Here is a 24009-nt window from a genome sequence, read left to right as displayed (position 1 = left end):
CTTTCTTACTCTCGCTAACTGTCTCACTTTCTCTCCCTGGATTACTTACTCTGCCCCCTTGCATTCCCTTTTACTTTTCTTGTGTCCTCCTCTCAGTCTCTCTTATTCTTTTCCTTACTCTTTCTCTCACTTACTTTATTATTCTCACTGCTTTATTCTCTCTGTCTCTCTTACTTTTTCTGTTACTCTCCCCGTGTCCTCCTTCTCAGTCTCTCTCTCTCTCTTTCTCTTTATTGTTTCCCTCATTTATTTTCTCTTTTACTCTCACCGAATTACTCTCTCGGTGTTCCCCTGTTCCTCTCTCGCTCCGTCTCTTACTTTTTTTCTCCCTTACTTTTCTATTGCTCTCCCTGTGTCTCCTTCTCAGTCTTTCTCTCCTACTCTCTTCCTTACTCTTTCCTTCACTTACTTTCTCTCTTACTCTCACTAGATTACTCTTTCTGTGTTCCCCTTTCCCTCTCTCAAGTCGTTTCTTACTCCCTAACCCTTTTCCTTGCTTTCTTTTCCTCCTGTGTCTCCCTCACAGTCTCACACTTACTGTTTCTACCTCGTTCCCTCCTTCGCTTTCTCTCATACTCTCTGGATTTCTATCTCTTCCTCCTTTACATTTTCTCTCCTCTCCCATCCTTGGTCCTAATGCCTCTTCTTCCCTACGTTACTCTCTTTACCCACCTCCTTCAGTTCAGGATAACACGTTGTATGTCTCCATGTTCTAAACTGCTCCCTTTTCTACGGCTCCTTGTATGGCAGCTTGTATATGTTCCCACTGCACCTTTTCCTTCTGGTGTGGACATGCAAATAAGCCACCTATGAACTGGACGATTACTATGTCTCCAAGTTTTTGTGGACCAGCCCCGTTATTTTCCTCTCGCGCTTCGCTTCAAAGGACCACTCAACAACATACGTACACACATCAACACGTACACACACACATATACACACACATATACACACACTCACACCACCCCCTTGGCTCCCATATCAAGTTCCCTTTCCTGTTGTCCCTTTAAAAGCAAACCCGAAATTCTTATCTTATCGTCACAGCATCCGTGTTGGCATCCTTTTTACCTCCCTCTCACACTCGTTCTCTGATTCCCTTCCTCTTATTCCTCTTTTTCTTTCTCCTCTCATTCTCCTTACTCTCCATCCCTCCTCCTCTTTATATCCTTCCTCTTTCCACTGCCTCCCTCTTAGCATCCTCCTCTCAATATGTTAGCATCCTCCTCTTACTCACCCCTCTTCCTCCTCCTCTTCCTATCCTTCCTCATCCCCCCCTTCCTCTCTTATCATCCTTCTAACCCCCTCTTACTCTCATTCCCTCCTCTTCCTATCCTTTTTCATCCCATCCCTTCCCTTCACTTGTTACCCTCCCTTCCTCCTCCTCTCTCTATCCTTCCTCATCCCACTCCTTCCCTTTAGCATCCTTCAATCCTCTTACTATCACTCCCTCCTCTTCCCATCCTTCCTCATCCAACTATTTCCCTGTTAGCATCCTTCTATCCTCCTGTTACTCCTCCCTCTTCCTCCCCCCCCCCTCCCCCTCCCCCGGCGGCTGGCCCAGTGAGAGTGACTTCCTGAGGCGAGGCGGTGGTCGTGATTGGGAGTACCCGCGCTCAGTCGCCAGGTAGTGAGCGGACAGGTGAGGTGCGCACTGGAGCCCCGACGCCGCCACCACCACCACCACACAACCCGCCCGTCATCCCTCCCTCCTTCCCTCCCATACTCATTCTCCACCACGTGCTGACGGACTCCTGATCCTAAACCTTAAGCTGTCCAATTTCTGCTCCTCCCACTCCTCCTCCTCCTCCTTATCCTTCACCGTTGCATCACTCCTACCTCTTAATCCTCAAACACCTCCTCATCCTTCCTCGTGATCCTACTCAAGCTCTACCTCCTTCCCCTCCTTCGCCCCCTCATTCCCATCGTCTGAGCCTCCCCGAAAGCCAATGAGTCCCGTCAGTGTGCCCGCGGGATGACAGCTGCGCGTGCCACCAAACAAGCGTGCGCCGTTCATCCAGTGCCGCCTCTACACGTGTTTTGGTGACCCGCGCGGCGCCTCCGTCAGTTTCTAGTCACCCGCGTCAGGAGAAGAGAGAAGATTAGTGATGTGATGACTTGGTGACGCTGCCTACCTCACCTCGCCCTCGTCCTGGTGTTTGCAAGCTCCCTCCTCACCTGTATCATCAGCATCACCGCCTCGCTTACCACCTGCCGCCACACCTGTTGAAATTTCGTAAGTACTGACTTGTATTTATCTTGCTTGTACTTTATTATTACTTAGGAGACTTCATGTTCGTTCTAGGTAAGTCGTTTTTAGCTGCTTATAAGTCTCAGATCGGTGTTGTTATTGTTGTTGCTGATATATAAGTTTAAGTAATGACAGTCTCAATGACACGTTTAAAAGTGTGCTAATGTCAGTAAGTAGTATTAAAGTTCCAAAACCTATTATTGTGTCTATTTAAGAAGTATTAACGTTATCTGTTGGTCAGTAGTATATTTTTTTCTAGGTATATTGTTTAGTCATTACAAGCGAGATACTCGGCTTTTTTAACGAAATAGCAGTGGAATAGAATGTCTTGAATATCATCGTACCTATTTCCCGAGCCTGTCTTAAAAAGTCAAGTGGATAATTGTGTGAAAGTGAGACAATCATTGTGCCTCGAAGGTAACACCACGTGACTCAGACCAGGTGTTGATTGAGCGAGAGCAGAATATTATCATCTGCTCAGTTTACCCTCAGATGCTCAAAAAACAATCGGATAACTATAGAAAAGCGAACATAGGTCGATTTAAAAGATAACGGTATTAGTCGTGATTTTGGGAAAGTTCAGAAAGAGGCAGAAAAAACAGATCATCTTATATATTTACGGGGCGAAAGATTACAGTCCAATAGGCAACAAACCGTGCGAGAGCAAATAAACATGATATAAGGTAAGGGTAGTAAAGAAAAGATGGGGAGAGAGGGAGGCAGCAAAACAGAATACAACCTCATTCTTCGTTACTGAATACAGATTTCACTGTCAACAAGATCACCAACCCTACGCGAGCGACATACTGATTATATAAGTAAGGAAAAGATTTGGACAGAGGGAGGCAGCAAAGGAGAACATAACCTCTCTTCTCAGCTTATGAACGCAGATTTCACAGTCAACTAGATAACCAGCCGCATGAAAGAGACAACTCAATAAGGTAATGCTAGTAAGGACGTGGTTGAGAACAGCGAAACACCTAAGCAAACACAACATCGTCTTGACCCGGGAAACACGCCAAGGAGGGATTTCTCTCGTGTCCGTAATGTTCTCCGCGACATAATTAGATGCGGGAAAAAATGAGGTTAAGTGTGATCACGTTTGACAAGACGAGAATGAGAGAAAGAGCGAATGACAGGCGGATGCACGTGACCGAGAGAGAGAGAGAGAGAGAGAGAGAGAGAGAGAGAGAGAGAGAGAGAGAGAGAGAGAGAGAGAGAGAGAGAGAGAGAGATGCTTGACTTATTATAGTTCCATGTCAAATTTATGCAGTTTTTTTTACCTCAATCGGCATTCTCCAAACACAATGCCGCGTACGTGCGTGAGTGCGTGCGTGCTTGTGTGTGTGTGTGTGTGTGTGTGTGTGTGTGTGTGTGTGTGTGTGTGTGTGTGTTTAAGGAAAATGAGAATGAAAGAGATTATCCCCCCCCTCATGTGTGTGCCCTTCTATCCATCCCACTCTCTGTCTGTCTGTCCGTCTGTGCGTCACTATCAATCGTGTGCGTGTCTGTGAGTGTTTGTGTCTGTGTCTGCGTGTAAGTTTTTTTCGCTTGACTTACATAAGAGTGAAAGTGAAAAATGTGCGTCGCGTCCGTTGAAGCAAATCACGAGTGATGGATACGATTGGACACGCGAATGTGACGAAAAAAACAAAAAAATATAAAAATTGTAGTAATAGTAATAATAATAATAATAATAATAATAATAATAATAATAATAATGGTAATAACAATGATAAAAATAGAGAACGTGATTTGTAATAACTAGAAAATGCTTTGCCTCGTTAATTTACTCTTAATGATATGCAGAAAAGTTGATGTTATTTCATTGTTATTGTTACATCACCATCATCCCTATTTACATTACTACTACTACTACTACTACTACTACTACTACTACTACTACCACCACGACTACTTCAATTACTACTACTACTACTACTACTACTACTACTACTACTACTACTACTACTACTACTACTACTACTTCGACTACTACTACTACTACTACTACTACTACTGCTGTTAATCTGCCTTTTTACCTGTAACTGTACATGAGAAAGCGATGAGTGAGGAGCGTTTAACTGTATTTTGTGAGAGTACTAATTCAGAGATCAGTTTTTCCCTTTTTTTTTTTTTTTTTTTTTTTGCCTCTTAATTCAAGCGTAAACACCATCCATAAAGCGTGTAGGAAAGAGAACGTGACACACACACACACACACACACACACACACACACACACACACACACACACACACACACACACACACACACACACACCGATTTCATTCTTTTTTTCGAGTCCGTATCGTTAGCGCACATTATTTTTTTTATTTATTATTTTTTTTCTTTTTTGCGTATCGTTTTTGGGGGTGGTTTCTGATGGACTTTCGGGCCGGGCGTGTACCAGGAGGAGGAGGAGGAGGAGGAGGAAGTCACGTCCTAGCAACCTTCGACGTGGATAGAGAAACAGAAGAAAGTGGAGTGTGTCAGAGCGTTCATCTGTGCCGCCTTCCCTTCCCCTCACACCCCGCCAGGAGAAAAAGGAGGAGGAGGGGGAGGAGGAGAGGAAGGAAAGGTTGGAAGGAGAAAAGAAACTATGAGTAAGAGAAACAAAAAAAATAGAAGAGTAAGTAGGAAGAGGGCCAAGGAGGAGAAAAAGAAAAGAAGAACTAGAAGAAAAGCAAAGAAAATGAGGAGGAGAATTTCGAACATGGAAAGAAGACCAAGAAGAGAAGAAGGATTAACAGGGAGAAGAGAATTATAGGAGCAAGAGGAGGAGAAAGAGGATAACGATGTGATAATGAAGGCAGAGAGAGAGAGAGAGAGAGAGAGAGAGAGAGAGAGAGAGAGAGAGAGAGAGAGAGAGAGTAGAGCAACGGGGGATGACAAAAACTGGCCCCGCTTCACTTCATCACAGGCGTTGTTTCTCTCGCCGTAGTTCAAGGTTTTGGATGTCCAGCGCCAAGACGCAGTCACGCTCGGCACCGAAACGAGTTCACATACAGATTATTTCCTTCCTCCGCTGACTTCATTATCCCCTTGTCTTCGTAATGATAGTAATACACATGCAGTAAATAACGCACGGCTCTAATTAACAATGAGAAGGTGAGACAGGTTCAGGAAGGAGTGACGGGGTTGTGACATTCAGAACGTGTTTAGCATAGCATCGACGCGGATTGCGGTAGGCAACGTTCACCCCATTCACCTTCTCTCGATGCATTCATTCCAAGGACTCTTTCCCGTTCAGTTGGCTTTATCTTCATGCTCCGGACGTGTGGTTTAGAGATTCAGCACCGTCGTGGAAGAAAGGAAACTTGTCAATCATTTTCCTATTTTTTCTCATTCTTTTTCGCGTGATTCCTTTTTTGCCGCCCTTCTAACCTAGTTGTTCAGCGAGCAGCCGTAGCTCAGGCGTCGACACAAACGTGATATGACGGGCGAGGAGCTGCCGAAGACAAGCCTCACAGACAGAAGAGAAATCTGAGGACACGAGGTAATGGACGGGAGAAACGAGACGGAAGATTTATGGGAACATTTATATCGCTGGCGTGATTGACATGCGGACCTGCGGTAGGGAAGGGTCATTAGGCGGCGACGGCGGCAGTGGTGGTGGTGGTGGTGGTGGCGTGCCGCTGGGTGACTCCTGGACCCCACCACCACCACGTCCCCACCTGGTCCTGCCCCACGCGGCGGCGGGCGGGGCTGCGGGTGACATTTGGCTGGGCGAGGGTCGTGATGGCTGTTATAGTTCAGTGGACCGCAGGCCTTTGTTGCTCCGGCTGAACCTTTGTAAACGAGAAAGTTATCCTGTGTTCTGAGAGAACTTGCGGCGCGTGTGTTCGCCTTGACGTGGCTAACAATGTCCCACTTGTCTGTGACGCCGCGGCCCGCCATGGCAGGAAGGGACTGTGGGTGGAGGAAGGAGGGAGGGCAGGAGGCGGAAGGGCGGCCGGGGTGGACCAGGGGGCACGAATAGGTACATATAGGGCACAAGGTAGAGATAAAATGTGGCAGGGGAGAGAGAGGGAAAAGGGAGGGCGACCAGGGTGGAGCAGGGAGCGGTAAGGGCACAGGGCGGATCTGGAAGAAAACTGTGGGGAGAAAAACACTGTTTAGAGCAGGGGGACGTCCAGGGCGGAGCAGGGGAGCACGGAGGGCGGTCATTGGGGAGAGTGGGAGCATGGAGGGTGCCGGGGATGGGAGGGAGGCACCGTCGGGTTCAAAGGGGTGCCAGGCACCTCCGCTGCACGCTGACCAGGTGCATGAGTGTCTCGCTCAGGTGACTCGTGCCTGTCGACCCTTGATCCGGCGGTGCCTTTCCCTGGCCCCACCCCGCCCCGCCACGCCCACCCCAACCGCCCCGCCCAGCCCCGCCCGGCCACGTCTCACAGATCATAAACATGCACGGCTACACACACACACACACACACACACACACACACACACAGTCATAGCAACGTTACGCCTCTGATGTCCTTCGCCGACACTCTCTCCGCTGGTGTTAGTTTACGCGGGAGGTCGGCGCCGCGGGACGTCCTCCTAAAGACGTCGGCAGGATCAGCAGCGGCAGCAGCAAGTGGTTACCATCGCCCTGAAAGCCCCGCCGACACTAGGTGCGTCCCAGTGCGTCTCACAGAAAGTGCCAGTAACTGAGGACTCAAACATTTACGCATTCTTTAAATTCAGGGAGAGTGTACATAGTGAAGGTCGTGTGTGTGTGTGTGTGTGTGTGTGTGTGTGTGTGTGTGTGTGTGTGTGTGTGTAGCACCGTTTAGGAACGTGAAATTCGCTCATCCACGTCGCTTAGAATGTTCTTGCCGCGTGTGTGGTGGACGCGTCAGTAAACAGTATTTTCTTCCCCACCAGGTGTCGCCGAGCACCTGTGTCTGCAGCCGCGTGTGTCAGTGCCTTCAGAGCTCCGCCACCATGCAGTCCACCCCCGTCGGCGGCTTCAGCGTGTTCCCCCGCGCATCGCTGGCCGTGGGCGCCCCATCCCTCCTCACCTACCAGATGCTGGCGGCACAAGCCCCGGGGGATACGCCGCCCCAGTACCCGCTTCTCCACTCCCCTTTCTTCCTGCCCATCCACCATACCCGCAGCCCCGTGTTCTCTGCACACTCCCCTGTGGAAGGGGAAATACAGCGGCCTATAAACAGTCCTCCTGGCGCAGAGGAGGCCGAGGGCGGCACGGCACGGAATTCCCCCTCCTCGCCGCCAACACATGCCTCCCTCAGACTGACGGCCGTCATCGACGCCCACCCCACAACACACTGCACCAGCCCCAGGAGGAGCCCCATCGAGGAGGAGGCGAGCAGGAGGGAGACACCGCTGGACCTCACCACCAAGAAGCGTCCAGCGAGCAGTGCCTCAACCACGCCCCCGGTGGGCACCTCAGGGGAAGGTGTGGATGCTCCTTCTGATACATTAAGAGGCTCAGCAGACAGGCAGGACACTAAGACTGAGGAGTCACAGAAAGCGCGGCCCCGCCAGGCCCACCCGTTCCTCAGGATAAGTGAGTTACTGAAAGACTCCCCCTCCAGCAGCCCCGCCCCGCTCCCGCCCACGTCCTGCACCGATGCCCCTGCCAAGCTGCCCCTGGTGTACCCGCGTCCCCTCCATCCCGCCTCGCTGCTGGACATGTACCGCAGCTTTGATCTGCCAGTGTTTCCTGGCTGGGGCGGCGCACCCCCGCCCCGCCACCCACTCTTCGCCTCCATGCCCCGCGCCTCCCTTCCTCCCTTGCCCGTACCCCCGGTGCGTCCCCTTGGACTTGACTTCTTCAAGAATCACCTGCCCGGCGCTGCGCGACCCTACACTGACCTGTCCCGGCCGTACAGTGACCTGCTGAGTCCCCACCTGCCGCGAGGCGCCAAGGACCGCTACTCGTGCAAGTTCTGCGGCAAGGTGTTCCCTCGCTCGGCCAACCTGACGCGGCACCTGCGGACACACACGGGCGAGCAGCCGTACAAGTGCAAGTACTGCGAGCGGTCGTTCAGCATCTCGTCCAACCTGCAGCGGCACGTGCGCAACATCCACAACAAGGAGAAGCCCTTCAAGTGCCCGCTGTGTGACCGCTGCTTCGGCCAGCAGACCAACCTGGACCGGCACCTCAAGAAGCACGAGCTCGAGGGTCCCAACCCGCCGGACTCCCCCGAGGCGCCGGACTCCAGCAGTGCGGGCGTCACCCTTGACAAAACGGACGAGGCGGCGGCGGACGACACCCTGACAGAGGCGTCCAGTGACGGCGAGACGAGCGGCACTGAGGGGCGCGGCACCACGCCCCTTACGTTGGAGCACGACGGCAGCAGCCCCGTGGCCGGCGGCAGCCCCACGTCGCTGCTGCTGCCGCCGCTGCAGGAGCAGGAGCCCCCACAAAAGCGCCCCAGGCTAGAGTAGCAGCAGTTATGGGCCATGAACTGGCAGCCTGATGCCCCCCCCCCCCCCCCCCCCCCTCAACGCCACCTCGTGAAAGACTCACTCTAGTCACCAACGTTACCTCACCAAAGAACGCCCGCCGGCCGTCCTGCTGGCGTCCCGGCCTCTCCTCGCCCACACCAAAGGTTGGCGTCTGTATCCGTACAGACAGAGTCGTTCAGTGCGATGCGAGTGTCGTCACTCTAAACGTTGAACTCTATATCAGGTGTGTGAAGTGTGTGAGTGTGTGGACCGCTGGCGGGGCCCGCCACCCACCCACTTAGTTAGTCAATCAGTCAGTCAGTCAGGTGACATGTGTACTGAAGTTCCTCGTTTGACTATAATTTTTTTTACAAAGTTCATTGTATGAATGAAATGGTTACACGATGGTTTGTAATAAATGAACATTTTGTAATTTCTGCAGTTTCAATGCCCAAGACGATGTAAATTTTATCCTAGTCCCAACACTGATAGGAGAAGAGTAAAAAAATGTTACTCTTCAGAAGGAGAAGGTTTTTGGTGTAATATTTTATAATATTCCTAACTTGTGATTTTCAGAACTGCTTTACTAAATTTTCTTGGCTATAAAGCTTTATTTTCTATAGGTAAACAATAGCTTGTCACCACATATGAAATTCTACTCCATGTACACCTCAGATAACTTTCTAAGAATCACGTGCCATCAGTAATTGCGAGAATATAGAGAAAAAAATCACACAGACAAATTTACTTTAGTCTCCCTGCATACGTTTTCTCTCTTGTAACGTTCGAGACTAACACTACTTTAAAATATATAAATAGCCCGCGCATTCCTCGATAAATAAGCAATAGTAGTTGATTTTACATTACATCTTATTTTTAACTTATTTTTTAATAGCAAATGGATGCGTAAAAACGGAGGAAATCAGTTTAACAAAAATACTGTTGGTCATCGAACGCGAGCTTGTTTACGTTTGTCAGCTGACGGCCACGCAGGGACGCTGAGGTGCAGGGACAGCGGGAGACAACGTGCTGCAGGCCGAGGGATGCCGCCAGTAGCTGAATTTATGAATGCTGCCAATAAAACACTGGTGAGTACTGGGTGCAGCGCTGCCACGGGGGAAACAGCGTGGCGAGGCGAGAACAGCGGGGCGAGGCCGAGCAGGGAGGAGCTCACACACGGTGCCTGCCTGGCCCGCCCCCACACCATATGTTTGCCGCGCCGAGCCGCACGAGACAGTGGCCAGAGCAAAGACCTTACCGCCTCAGAGAGTGTTGGGTGCTGCTTTTGCGTGCGGTCTACCGCAGTATGTGTAGTCTACCCCAGTATCTGTGGTCTAAGCTACATAATGACCTGACCTGTCTCCCGAGACCTTATCTGATGTTGAACTCTTAGCTGAGTGCTCCTGACCACAGGCACCGTAGTATAAGCTATGTAATGACCTGACCTGTCTCCGGCCGCCTCAGCTTATTTTGTCATCCGGGTGCTCCTGACAGGTCTATATAAATGGACAATCAGTACAACTCATTCAGCCAACTGCAATACTGTTAAAAGGTTTATACAGACGATTCATTTTCATGGAGGAAATAGCAGTTGCATTATTATGATGAAACAATCTTCTGGATAATAATAAATCGTTATTCAGCACCATTCAACTTGTTTTTTCATCATCCTGCAATGTAAGGTTCCTGTAGTTGAGGTAGACTGAACGCTGAATTTTAAATATGGTGGTAGACCGCATGCTGAAGCGTAAATTGCCGGGTAGATCGCACATTAAAGTGGCACCGAATGTTGTACGCCCCCTGAACCCTTACGTAAAAAGTATGGGGGAATATGGATGAGATCGCCTGTTTTGGTATGAATTCCCGCACAATCGTCGATGTAAGAAGAAAGTGGATACCTTGTCACCTCAAAGAACGAATATTTTTTTTGTCTGCATTATCCTGATTAAGCAATTATTCGCTAGTTTCCCTCCGCGGTTAGTTTTATGGGAGGACGGGTGATGCAGTTCATGTTTCTGAAGGAATACCAGCACAAACCTGTTTCTGTGGCTGAAGCAAGTCACCTCAAAGAACGATTTTTTTTTTTCTGTCACCTTGATTAAGTAAATATTCACTGGATGCCCTTCACGGATAAGTTTATCGGAAGATGGGTGATGCAGTTTGTGTTCCTTGAAGGAATTCCAGCATGACTATTGATCCATGGCTGAAGTAAGGTGAGGTCAGAGGTGGCCAGTGCCTCTCGCGAATTATTAACATAAATACCCGCTCGTCCACTCTCACCGGTAGGTTTACGAGGTATAGGCGAAGCAGTTTGAGTTCTGGTGTAAATTCCAACACAACCATTGATCTGTAGCAGAAGCAAGATGTGGGGGTTAGTGCCTCCTACGAATTATTTAGCCTCCCAGAACGAGGAATAAGCAAGCTAAACAAGTCTCACTAAGTCCTGTTGAATTTGAAAGCGTTTGGTCGAGTTTATGTTTGCCCTGATCCTGCCACCGCTCACAGGATCGACTGAGTGAATATTGAATTACAAACATGACTTATCCACGTAGGTCGAAGATAAGATATGAGTTTGGTGTCCTCTAATCAGGTAATGTTCTTTACTCATGAACATTTTACAGTATTGCTTATGATATATTTTTCAAGCTTAATAGTGTATATTCAGTGTAAGGCAGCGTCCGGTATCCAGTTGTCACCGCAATTACGGATAAATATCAACACATGTAAACATGTTCTATGCTGATATTATGGTTCTTACAATACTAAATATTTCAGGCTCAAAGTGTGGCTTTCTTCAAGCAGGTCATTTAATGCAGGCGCTGCATGCATGATAAAGAGTAATTTGGTGTGTATACGTTCTTCTTAGTAAATATTTCGCGTTTCAACCATTTATCAGAAGGACTGATTTCGCGCACGGAATGTCCTGTGTGTGGAATATTTCATGTGCAGAAAATATGCATACACGTAAATCATTGTTTGCGTGTGAGCCATTTCGTAAACCTTTTATGTGTACCTTGGTTCAATCGATTCGGTTTATAAATATACATAGTTGTGAAGGGTTACACTCGGTATATTTCAACCCTGTCACATGAACCTATTGGAAAAGAAGAAAATATAAGTAAAAGTCAGATTCCGATCAGTAACACTTTTTTCCTCTATCATTTAGCTCGGCATGAAGTAGTTACTTCGCGTTATTCAGAAGCGAAACTGCCGACGATGCATGACTATTTTATTCGCCAAAATTTTGGTTCCTTGAAAGTAATTCATCGACGAATTAGTGTGAATGGCATTGCTTAAAGACCATCATTGTATTAATAATCTATAATGAATTAATTGTGACCACGTGTATTCTCTTCACTAATAAAAAATGTATTATTCTTCTGCATTGCGTGATGAATTAGCTTTTACTCAACAAATCTAATAGTATTAGTAACCGTAACAGTAATAAAAGAAGTAACATTGCTACTACTACTACTACTACTACTACTACTACTACTACTACTACAACTGATGGCAATACTACCCACACAACAACCCTAGTAACAACAATAAACACCTAGTAATTACAACCATAAGAAAGCGTTACTATAGTCTGTTTCATTTCATCTGTCCACCAACAAAGCGGGAATTATGATGGATATGGCACCTGCGCATTTTTAATTCGTGAATACATGAAAATCAATTGTTGTGACAGACATACATACGAAATGAAACAGACTATACCACTTACTACTATTACTATTACTATCACTATCATAGCTATCACCCTCGTCCCTAGTCATCCGCTGTCCACATAGCTTCCCATCACAGCAGCGGATCTCAGGCATGTGGCGTGGCTGGCGGCGAGGTCTCCCAGGAACGCGTAGTGTGTGGGAGGGACGCCGAGGTGAGGTAGAGGGCGGTAGAGCAGAATGGAGGAGAGTGAAGCGGAAGTATAGGTCAGAAAAGAGTAAAAAAAAGTGGAGGAAATAAAGAAGTTGAGTCCATTAGAGAGGAGTGGAGTGGTTGTGGTGGGAATGGAGAATATAAAGAAAGTTAAAGTATAGGTTAGTGGGTATTAATGGGGTAGAGGAGGGAGTACGAGAGGAGAGAAGGTAATGAAAATGGAAAAATGGAAAGTCAACTCAATTGGGAGGGAGTAGAGTAGTGTAGAGTGTAGAATGTAAGGAAAGTGGGCGTATAGGTTAGAGAGGAGGAAGCATATGGGCGGAGGAGTGACTAAGACGCGAGAGATTATAAAAACTGAAAAAAAAGTAGTTATATCCATTATAGAGGAGTGAAATGGAGTTGAGTTGCGAGTGAAGAATATAAGAAAAGGGGAAACACATCTTAGAAAAAATAAAGGGCAGGAGGAGGGAGAAGGTTATGAAAATGGGAAAAGGGAAAGTTAGGTTAGGGGTGTGGAGAGGGCGGGTGGAGTGAGTGAGGGACATGACTAATACCAACACACCAACAGTGGATAGTCCGGGGAAATCGATTGTCAGATAGATCAGTGAGGACAGTGTGACCATTTCCCCTTCCCTTTCCCCTTCCTTTCTCCTCCCCTTCCCCTTCTTTTCTTCTCCCCTTCCCTTTCCTTTCTCCTCCCCTTCCCCTTCTTTTCTTCTCCCCTTCCCTTTCCTTTCTCCTCCCCTTCCCCTTCTTTTCTTCTCCCCTTCCCTTTTCTTTCTCCTCCCCTTCCCTTCTTTTCTTCTCCCCTTCCCTTTCCTTTCTCCTCCCCTTCTCCTTCTTTTCTTCTCCCCTTCCCTTTCCTCTCTCCTCCCTTTCTCCTCCTCTTTCCATGGTCCCTCCCTTTCTCTTCTTTCCCTCCTCATTACCTTTCCTCTGCTCCTGTCCCATCCTCCTCTACTCTCAACAACACTTCCCCTCCTCTTCCTTTCCTTTTTACCTCCCTTTCCTTTATCAATGATCTCTTCTCCCGGGCACTTCCTCTTCCCTTTTCCCTCCCTATCTTCTTTTCTCCTTTCCTGCTCCCTCCTCCTCCTCCACCTCCTCGTTCTTTCATTTCTCTCATCTCCTCCTACCTCTCATTCTTATCTTCCCGTCTCCTCACATTCCCTTTTTTCTTAACATGGCTCCCCCTCCTCACCTCCTCCACCCCTTCCCTTCCCTTTCAACAACTGCTACATACCTCTTCCCTCCCTTCCCTCCTACACCTCCTCCAGCTCCACCTTCCCTTTCATCTGGAGGCGAGTTTATCAGACCGTGACAAGACTACCGCGGGTGCTTCGTTGCCAAAGGTCAGAGTGTCGTGCAGACGTGAGGGTTGATCACATGCCGCTGCTAGTGAATTGTGGTGCCAGGAATCCGATACAAGGCTTCCAGGGCCGACCACTTGCTCCCGAGAACGTTGTGTAAGGGGATTCTTGGGGGACTTCTTGTGGTGTTGGGATGAAGTTTTGAGTATGCGTTGAAATGAAGTAGTGTGTTGTTTACTGTCAATCTTTTCCTTACGTCAATGATATAAGGAGACCGGGTGATTATTTGTGTAGAAACGTATTTTTTTTATATATAAAGATGAAATTTTGAACATTCATAGTCGTGAAGTGGCGTGTTGATTTCTCTCAGTCTTTTCTTTAACATCGCTTCACGTCAATAATATACGAAGAAGATTGTTTCGTTATAAGTGTAGGAACGTTTTTTTGGTGTAAAGGGGAAGTTATAAGCATGCGTTGTCATAATGTGTGTGTTGATTTTGTCAGTCTGTTCTTTATATTCGCTTCACTTCAATGATATAAGAAGATTGAGTCATTTTTGGCGTACGATCATTTTTTCTCTCTCAGATGAAGACAGAGTTAAGTTAGGTAATGTCAAATGTCAAACGGTTTCAAAGAGACGTTCGATTTGTTTTACAGATAAAAAAATTTTTTTTAATAACATAGGTGTTTTTATTATTGTCGAAGGATGCTGCAGAATATTACAAGGTATAATTAATTAAACCACCACCGTGCAAAGAAAAGGAAGCGTGGATAATAAAAATGAAAATAGATGAAAAAGAACATCGACGAAGAACAAGGAAAATCAATTACTAAAACATCCCACGGCTAAAAAAAAAAAGGAAAAGTAACATTGAACAGTGTCGAGACAGAATCGTCACACACACACACACACACACACACACACACACACACACACACACACACACACACACACACACACATCCGCCATATAAGAAAAAAATAATCAGTAGAGCGAATGATACCTTACGAGTGACTAAAGTTATTGGAAATGATGAGTATTAAAAAGCGATAAAACTATTGATAGGATTTAGTTCACTTACATTGACGACCTGTGAACTATTGTTATGCCTTTCACTTGTAGACCATGTATAGATGAGGAGCTAAAGAAAGAATAAACGAGTGAATAACTAAGAACAGGAAAACCAGTAAATATGAACAGCTCCCATAACAAAAAAGGAGGAAAAGTAGCATTAGCAGTGGTGGGCTTACCGAGGCATTCTAGCAGGCTCGAGTGGTTAGGTATGGCGGCAAGTGGGCCATAAAAATACCTCTCTGTTTTGTCTGATTTGCCGCGGATGCTCACGCCCCGCTGTAGAGAGAGCGGTGGACACACACTCGCTGACATTTACGAGTGAAAGTACGACGTGAACAGTACAAGGAGCATCCAGTGTGTGTGTGTGTGACGGACAGACAGACAGTTGTAGCTTTAAATTTGCTTTTGTAATGGACCGGTTTTTGTTTCAGCATATAGATAATGATTCTGTATTTTTCTGTGTGGTCAGTAAACAAATGAACTAACGGACCAACCACGCACTCACTCACTCCTCACTCACTCACTCAGTAACTAACTAAATAAATTGACTAACTAACTATCTAACTAACCATAGCTGACTGCCCAAGAAACTAACCATATACCCCCCTTCCCCTGCCCCTCTCCCTTTGCAGAGAGCCCGCACCCCCGCCCTCCACGTGGTGTTGGGCAATGAGTCGTGTGATCTGGACTCCGCCGTCAGCGCCATCGTCTACGCCTTCCTCCTCCACTCCCTGCAGGTGGTAAGCTTTTGGCTCTTCTGTTTACTCATATCTAGTTACCTGTAAAAGAATACCAATCAAGGGTAAGTGTTGTTATTTATTTGTTTCTCTCATTTGTCTCTCCTCTTGTTGTGATGTATTCTTTAATTATTCATAAAAAAAGAATCATCTCTTAACTCGAAGCCGGGAAGGCCGATCAATGGAAAATGTCCTTGTTTATTTTTCTCTTCTCTTTTCGATATGTCTAGAGATGCTGTGGTAATTTAACTTTATAATTATTCACCTAAAATGTCATCTTTATGGAACTTGAATCCAGGAACATTCAATCTATTACTAGTTACCTGTAAAGGAATATCAATCAATTTCAATCTATGGAAAAGGAGGGAGAGGAAGAGGTGCCCACTGGGAAATGAGGCGTGGCACTGCCCAACCTCTCCTCCTCCTCCTCCTCCTCCTCCTCCTCCTCCCCTTCTTGACTCTGTATTAAGAGGGGGAGTCAGTATACCATCTCTGTCTTGCCGTCATTTTATTCACCTCTACACACAAATTTCCCCTTTTTGACGTTATATTAAGATGGAGTGTCAATACCATGCTGTCCTGCCCTCGTTTCATCTCTCCGCCCCTTCAGGATGGGCAGGAGGCGTTGGGCGTCGTCCCCGTGCTTAACGTGCCCGTCGCCGACTACCCGCTCAAGACGGAGGTGACGCACTGGCTGCAGAAACATGGGATCCCACAGAACTCGCTACTCTTCAGGTGATAATAGAGGCCTCTGGTGGTTGGCTTGCGCTCTTTCTTCTATTTTTATTCTCATTTTATTTTTACTCCCATTTTATTTATATTTTTTTGTGCCCTTGAGCTGCATCCTTTGTTGTAAAAAAAAAAAAAAAAAAAACCTCCCATATTCCTTATACTTCTTTTATAAGCTCGTTATTTATACTATTTTTACACTCATTATTTCTCTTCTTTTTATTTTTACTGTTCATTCTGTTTCTATTCTCATTCCCCTTATACTCATTCTCCTTATTCATTTCTTCATTCTATTTTCAGTCTTCCCATTCGCCTTATAATTCTCCTTATACTTTATCTCTTCTTTCTGTTCTTATTTTCATTTTCCTTATATTCCTTCTTATACTTACGCTCTACATTCTACTTTTACTCTTTCTTTTATTTTTTTACATCCATTCTCCTTATACTTTTCCTTATACTTGCGATCTTCATTCTATTTTTATTATTCATTCTGTCAATTTTGGGTACCATAGACAGATTGAAGGGAGACATCCATTAACTCACTCCTTCCTTTATTAATTTTATTCTTATACATCTCAAGTCACAGCCTCTTCACTACCCCCTAACGCCGCCTCTCTCCTTTCCTCCACACGCGCAGAGATGAGGTGAACTTGACCCGGCTTCAGGAGGGCGGGGGGCTGAAGCTGACCCTCGTTGACCACCATGTGCTGCCCCCTGGCGACGCGCACCTCCAGCCCTCCGTCGTGGCCATCCTGGACCACCACCCCCTCGACCCCAACGCCCCGACCCTGGGTGAGGATGACTTGTATTTATTGCAAAGGGGAAATAATCTTGTCTTTTTTTTTTTTGTACAGTTACGAGAGACAGGGTGGAAGGAGATTCGTTAATTTACGTATTCCTCCTTTCTTTTATTCTTTTTCCTTTATTTTTTTCCTACTTTCATAAATTTTCGTCTTGCATGTGTTCGTTTGTCCATACATTCTCTTCAGTTCTTCCATACATAGTTAAGTATTTAATTGAGTAATCAGTTTGTCAGTAAGGTAGTTCTTCAATTTTGTTTTAAGATGGATGCAAACTTGCCTCTACCTCTGAAGTAATGTGTTTCTTCATATTTCTTTGTCTTTTATGTCTTCGGTCTTTCTTCCTTTCTTTATACATAGATATTTGAGTGGTTTAAGGATTAGCCAGTTTATAAGTTAGGTAATTATTCCGTTTGTGTGATATATGATCCTGATAAAATTTTCGCTATACCCCTGAAGTCAATGTTTTTTTCTTGTTATTTTCGGCGGCAGGTGAGGGCGGCCTGATGGTGGTGGAGCCCGTGGGGTCGTGCTGCACCCTGGTGGCGGAGCAAGTCATGGCCAGGAACCCCGCCCTGCTGGACCCCGTCACCGCCAGCCTCCTTTATGGTGAGTCCGCGGCGTCCTTGCTGTTCGGCGGCGTGAAGGATACTGTTTCTTCTTCTGTCATGTTTAAGGGGAATAGCTTCACGTTTGCCCCTCTCTGCATATCATTCTTTTATTGTTTTGTCTTTTTTTCATGTTTTTAGTGTAATTTTTTGTACTCTTTTTATTGCCGTGTCCTCTGATGTAAAAAAAAAAAAAAAAAAAAACTTCCTTCCTACTCTGTCACCCTCTTCTATGTTCACCTCTTCATCACTCTCCTTTCCACCTCTTCTTTCCCTTCCTTTCCATCTCGTGTCTCTCCCTATCCTCTTGTCCCCTATTCCTGTTCCCTTCAACCTTCACTCAGTTATCAACTATTCTTCATTCAGTTCCGGTCCTTTTAATTCACTCCCATCGACATCCCATTTTCCTCTTATTCTTCATTTTCTTCATCACCCTATCACTCCTGCTCCCATATCACCCTCACCCCTCACCCCCTTCACCCTCACTATCCTTCGCTCACTTTCGGCTCCTCTAATCTCCTATCATTGACACTTTTCTCCTATATCTCCCGCTCTCACATCGCCCTCACCCCTCACTACCCTCACCATCACCTCCATTGTTCACCCCTCACCCCTCATCCTCCTCACCCTCACCTCCTTTGTTCGTCCCTCACCCCCCAGGCACCATCATCCTGGACACCGTCAACCTGAACCCCGCCGCCAAGAGGGTGACGCCCAAGGATGTCGAGGTGGCTACGCAGCTTGCCCGCCTAATGCGCCCCCCGCCCACCAGGTGAGATGCCCCACACCTGGATATGTTAGTGTGTGGATCCCGAGTCTGTTTAGTGTGTGTTTTTATTGATTTTTTTATTCTTTCTCCGGTCTTCATTAGCTTTTTTTTTCTTTATGTGTGTGTGTGTGTGTGTGGGTGGGTGGGGGGAGAGGTTAGATTTTGTTTTCTATGTGGCTTTTCTTTTTTCTTTTTTTTTTTCTTTTTAGTTGATCAATTTCTTCTCTTGGTTTATATATTTTTCTTCATTATTATTTCCAGCCTCCCATCTTCCTAGTTTCGTTCTGTTTAGTACTATGTTTTTTTTTTTCTTCATATTTTGTTTGGCTTGTTTTGACTTTCTCATTTTTTTTTTTTTAGACTTTTAGATGTAGATTAGATTAGTATTTTAGATTTTTTTTTTTGTATTCGACCTATTTTTTATTTCTACTTCATTCTTACTTGATCTGTTTTTTTTCTCTTGTTTTATATATATTTTTTTCATCCTTGTTTCCTGGTCCAGTCTTTCTCATGTATTCCTTCCTTTCTTCCTGTTTCTCTATTTTGGTTGTTGTTTGCTTATTGTCTGTGTTTTTATATCCCTTTCTATGTTTTATCTGCACTCATTATTTTCGTCTCCTCTGCCTTTGTCTCTTCTTCCTCCTTCTATCTTTCTCTCCCATATTTTCTCTATTTACCTTTCATTATACTTCATCATCCTATAATTACACACTTTCCTCATTCTCATTACACTGTGCTACCTCTTCCTTCTTCACACTTCCTCCTCCTCCTCCTCCTCCTCGATCGTTCTCCACCACTGGTCACCTTACCACAACAGACCCACCACCACCACCATCCCGACACACTTTCTCCTTCGTCACACTCATATATTCACACACACTTTTATTCTTGCACACTGCACGTCTCTGCTCTTCTTTGTTCTCGGTTGGTCTGTGGGGGAATCCTGCGCGCGTGTGTGTGTGTGTGTGTGTGTGTGTGTGTGTGTGTGTGTGTGTGTGTGTGTGTTTTACTTTTTTAGCCTGTTTATCTTTTTTACTTTTTTTACTTTTTTCGTGTCTCTGGTCTTGTTCCGCCGAAATGAATATTCAACTTTCATTTTTCACTCGTTTAAATGCCTTGAATGTCTTACCTGTGTGACGATGTTTGTTAGTGCGTGTTTGTGTGTTTGTTTCTTCGTTTATAAGGTGTTTTGCATTTCCAGTTCAGTGCGTTCTCTTGTAACCTTTCATAACGCCAAAAAACATAACTATTAAAAATATATTACTGGTTGAGTCGTAATTCTTGATTCGTGTTATGACTTTCCTAACTCCTCGCATCCGTGTAATAATTGTGACGTTCAGTGTATTGATGAATGTATGAAAAACGTCTTTAACTGTGTCAAATTAATGAACGTTGACCGACTGAGTGATTATCTGATTAACTGAATTTATGACTGACTGTCCGACTAACTGACTGATTGACTATATGAATGAATGGCTAACTGACTGACTGGGACTATGAATGAATGATTAGGTGATTGACTGACTAACTGACTGGGTATATGACTGAATGGTTAACTGACTGACCGTATAGATGAATGCTTGACTGACCGACTGACTAGCTGGGTGTATGAATAAATGATTAACTAACTGACCCAATGCAAACTCACCGTATGAATGAATAATTAACCGACTGACTGACTGACTGAATGATGAGCCAAATAAAACTATATAACTGACACCCGCTCTTCCTCCCTCCCTCTCTTCCAGCAGCCACGAGGTGTTTCAGGAGCTGACGGCGGCCAAGGCTAACGTGTCCCACCTCACCTGCGACCAGCTGCTGCGGAAGGACGTGAAGGTGGCGGTCGAGGGTGGACTCTGTGTGGGCGTAGCGTCCGTGCCCCTGCGAGTGATGGTGAGTGGCGGTGGTGATGGTGGTAGTGATGATGGTGGTGGTGATGGTGACTGGTGGTGGTTTGTAGTCGTGATGGAGAAGGAGGGTTGTTGTAGTGGTGGTGATATGGTCGGGATGCCAGTAAAATAAATACAGCCACAGAATATGAGAGTTTGGCCTTCTTCATCACAGCCGCCATGTTGTTATCTAAGGATGCTGATGCTCATATAAAAGTTTTTGTGCTCTATTTACTTCATCGAGATCCTGACGATACCTAAAGCACAAAAAAATCCATCCTCTCAGCATCAATTTGAATGTCGCGCGGGTCTTTTGATGACAACATGGCGCTCTGATTAAGTTGGTCTAAGTTTCCTATTCTGTGGCTCTGATAAAAACTTGATCGTGTGTTTATGGTGTCTCCAGGAGGTGTTGGCGCGCAGTGAGGGCGGGCGGTATCTGGCGGAGCACAGCGCGGCGCGGGGCTACCAGGCGCTCCTACTCCTGGGCATCACCATCGCGCAGGAGACGGTGACGAGGGACCTGGCCTTGTACTGCCCCGACGAGAACTTCAGAAGCCAGGTGAGAGGCGAGAGGCGCGCGTCCAGCATGTGATCAGACCTTGGTGGGGGGACATACACATACATACACGTTGTTTACTATACGACTTTCTTTTCTCTGTTCCTATTTTCATACAAACATACTCGTCATTCTTTACTTTTTCCTATACTCAATCATACATACTCCTTGTTTACTACGGGTCGTATTATAAAATATATCGTCGCCCAAGAACACATATTTGACAAGTCTTTCGTAGGAGTTGTGGGCATTTCCAGGAGTAATTTTATGACCCCGGTGGTAGGTTGACCCTTCTTCTATACTATGTACCTAAAGAAACACTCATTAGAACCCATTTGACCCCCTCTTTGACCCTTAGAAATAGTTGATGTGAGAAGCGAGTGTCTTATGATACGGACCAACTTCTTCCCTTCTCTGTTCCTTCTTCCTATCTACTTTTTTTCCTTCTGTGTTCCCATTTTCACACAAACATATACTCGTCATTCATTACTTTTTTCCTATACTCAATCATACATACGCCTTGTTACTTCTTCCCTTCTCTGTTCCTTCTTTCTTTCTACTTATTTTCCTTCTGTGTTCCCATTTTCACACAAACATATACTCGTCATTCATTATTTTTTTCCTATACTCAATCATACATACGCCTTGTTACTTCTTCCCTTCTCTGTTCCTTCTTTCTTTCTACTTTTTTTCCTTTCTGTGTTCCCATTTTCACACAGATATTCACGTTGTTTACCACTTCTTCCTCTGTCCGTACTCTCAGGTGGCCAAGGCGTTAGAGGAGGGCGAGGGCGGGGTGCTGCAGCTGACGAGGCAGGCGTGTGAGGAGGTGGAGAGCTGCGTCGCCTTCCACCAGGGCAACTCCGGAGCCTCCAGGAAGGTGGTGCTGCCCATGCTGAAGGCGTGGTTGGCGGTGAGGGGCACCTAGGCACACACACACACACACACACTTATCATGGTCTTCAAGTTCTCAGTGTTGTAAAGCTTAGTGATTTTTTTTTTTTTTTCAATATGATTTGTTTCGTGTTTGTTTTGGGGTTGTTTTTCTCAGGTGATTGTTTGCGCGCACCTGTAATATATAAACGCTTGTTATTTTTAAGTTTCAGTTTTTGTTGATGTTTGTTGCTGCAGCTGTGTGTGTGTGTGTGTGTGTGTGTGTGTGTGTGTGTGTGTGTGTGTGTGTGTGTTACTATTTCTCATTTGCTGTATTTAGTGAGATTGTCATTTTACTGTCATTTTTTTTCTTTTTCATCATATTCATATTTATTATAAAGTCTCTCTTACAGTAGATATTTTTCTCAGTTCAATTTACATTTATTTTATTGTTTCTAAGTCTTTCGTGTGTAATTTTATTGCGTCATAATTTACAGCTGCTGAGAGACAGAGGCGAGACTGGTCAGTTTTCTTTCCATTCATATCCATTTACTGTGTCTTATTGGAAGCTGAAAAATCGGTGGAAAAGTGAGTTAGTACTTTGTTTTAAAGGGATTTCATGTGTTACTAATTTGTTTGCAGTTTGCTATTTTTTTATTACATTTAAAAGCTTATGTTTTATTGACTTACAAGTTTCATATATTTTTTTTATTTATTTGCTTGGCGTGTGTAAGCTGTTTATCCTGCACAAATATCGTACTATTGCACACATAAATCACACACACACACACACACACACACACACACACACACACACACATCGCTCTGGTGGCTTACTGGACTCAATGACTTTGCCCTGATTGACTCCGGCATGACAGGCTGAGAGGTTCGAGTCCCTCTCAGGTCGAAAGATTTTTTTCTGTTGACAAATGAGCGGGAGGGTACTTGCTGGGGATCACGAGTCCTGCAAGTTATCAGGCCGTGGTGAACTTACACACACACACACACACACACACACACACACACACACACACACACACACACACACACACACACGAGGCCTCCACCAACACCTGCCATTGGGTGACAAATACACCAGATTGGGGGGAGGGGGAGGCAGCAGGCCATTACTCCATATAATATTACAGCCAGCCCGTGACACCCGCCCTCCCGCCACACGCCCGCGGCACCAAACTGTCCCTTCCCCGCCTGACAAATGAGGGGAGGCAGTGCCATCCGAGGCGAGGCACGCACCAGGGTCAGGCACTATCATGCACCTGGCTGTCACCTGCCTATCCCGCACACCTGTCTACCTTCCTTTCCCCTCACCTCTCCCGTGCCTCCCACCCGCCACCTTCATATCTCCCCTGTGTACCTTTCCTTTCCACTCATCTCTCCCTTGCCTTTTTTATTCCTCTCCTCTTCACGCTGTCATGCACTCTTTTCATTCGTCAGCTCTCCCAACTTTCCTCCACTCTTCCTCCTCCTCTCCCCCATCTTCACCCTCCCTTCCTCCCTTTCTCCCTCACACTAAAGCCTAGCACCCTTATCATGTCCGCTCCCGTCACCCTCTCCCTTCCTTCTCCCCCCCTCCCTTCCTTCGCACCAAGGCCAGACACTACCATCATTTGGTGGTGATGGAGATGGTGGTGATGATAGTGGTGTTGACGATGGTGATAGTGGTGGTGAAGATGGTGGACGTGGTGATTGGTGTATTACTCACTCATCTGGTGCGTGATTCTCCCTTCCTCTCCCTCCCTCTCCCTCCCTCCCTTACCCTTTCCTTCATGTGTATAAGAGGACCTGGAACTATGAATTTTTGTCCTCAACTCACGTTTGATGTTTGGTTTTATTGTTATTCCTGTGCTTCGCCTCCTTGGTTGATTTTGTACTTTTTGCAGATTCTATTTACCTGTTTTATATTAATGCTGCCTAACAACCACTAGGCATTTTTCTCGTGCAATCATCTTTGTAATGGGCAGAGTGTATTTTGTGTCCGTGCATCGTGTACTTAATATTTTCAGCAATAAATAAAGCATCGAGGTAATTATGAATAAAATAAATACATGACTGCGTAGTTTTCCTTCTTGTCTCCCCCCCAAAAAAAATCCATGAATATTTCAAA

The 24009-nt window shown here is 45.9% G+C and overlaps 2 protein-coding genes across 3 annotated transcripts; both read left to right on the top strand.

The window, feature by feature from the left end:
* The first annotated feature begins 1604 nt into the window (after positions 1 to 1604).
* Positions 1605 to 9080, top strand: LOC126985468 (transcription factor hamlet-like). The gene is made up of 2 exons (XM_050840424.1): positions 1605 to 2233; positions 7118 to 9080. The coding sequence occupies exon 2, from the start codon at positions 7178 to 7180 to the stop codon at positions 8645 to 8647; it is 1470 nt and encodes a 489-aa protein (XP_050696381.1). The 5' UTR covers positions 1605 to 2233; positions 7118 to 7177; the 3' UTR covers positions 8648 to 9080.
* Positions 9081 to 9588: 508 nt separating this feature from the next.
* Positions 9589 to 23954, top strand: LOC126985461 (exopolyphosphatase PRUNE1-like). Of its 2 annotated transcripts, none has more exons than XM_050840411.1 (9): positions 9589 to 9735; positions 15553 to 15660; positions 16268 to 16392; positions 17024 to 17178; positions 17679 to 17795; positions 18455 to 18566; positions 20315 to 20456; positions 20859 to 21014; positions 21775 to 23954. In XM_050840411.1, exons 1-9 carry the CDS (start codon positions 9691 to 9693, stop codon positions 21937 to 21939), a joined length of 1125 nt encoding a protein of 374 aa, XP_050696368.1. In that variant the 5' UTR covers positions 9589 to 9690; the 3' UTR covers positions 21940 to 23954. The 2 variants fall into 2 exon arrangements, with proteins under 2 accessions (XP_050696368.1, XP_050696359.1); XM_050840402.1 differs by having other exon boundaries at positions 20312 to 20456.
* Positions 23955 to 24009: the final 55 nt, after the last annotated feature.

This window comes from Eriocheir sinensis, chromosome 5 (genome assembly GCF_024679095.1).
Source record: "Eriocheir sinensis breed Jianghai 21 chromosome 5, ASM2467909v1, whole genome shotgun sequence".
Classification (NCBI taxonomy): domain Eukaryota; kingdom Metazoa; phylum Arthropoda; class Malacostraca; order Decapoda; family Varunidae; genus Eriocheir; species Eriocheir sinensis.
This window is presented reverse-complemented; position numbering and strand designations above follow the sequence as displayed.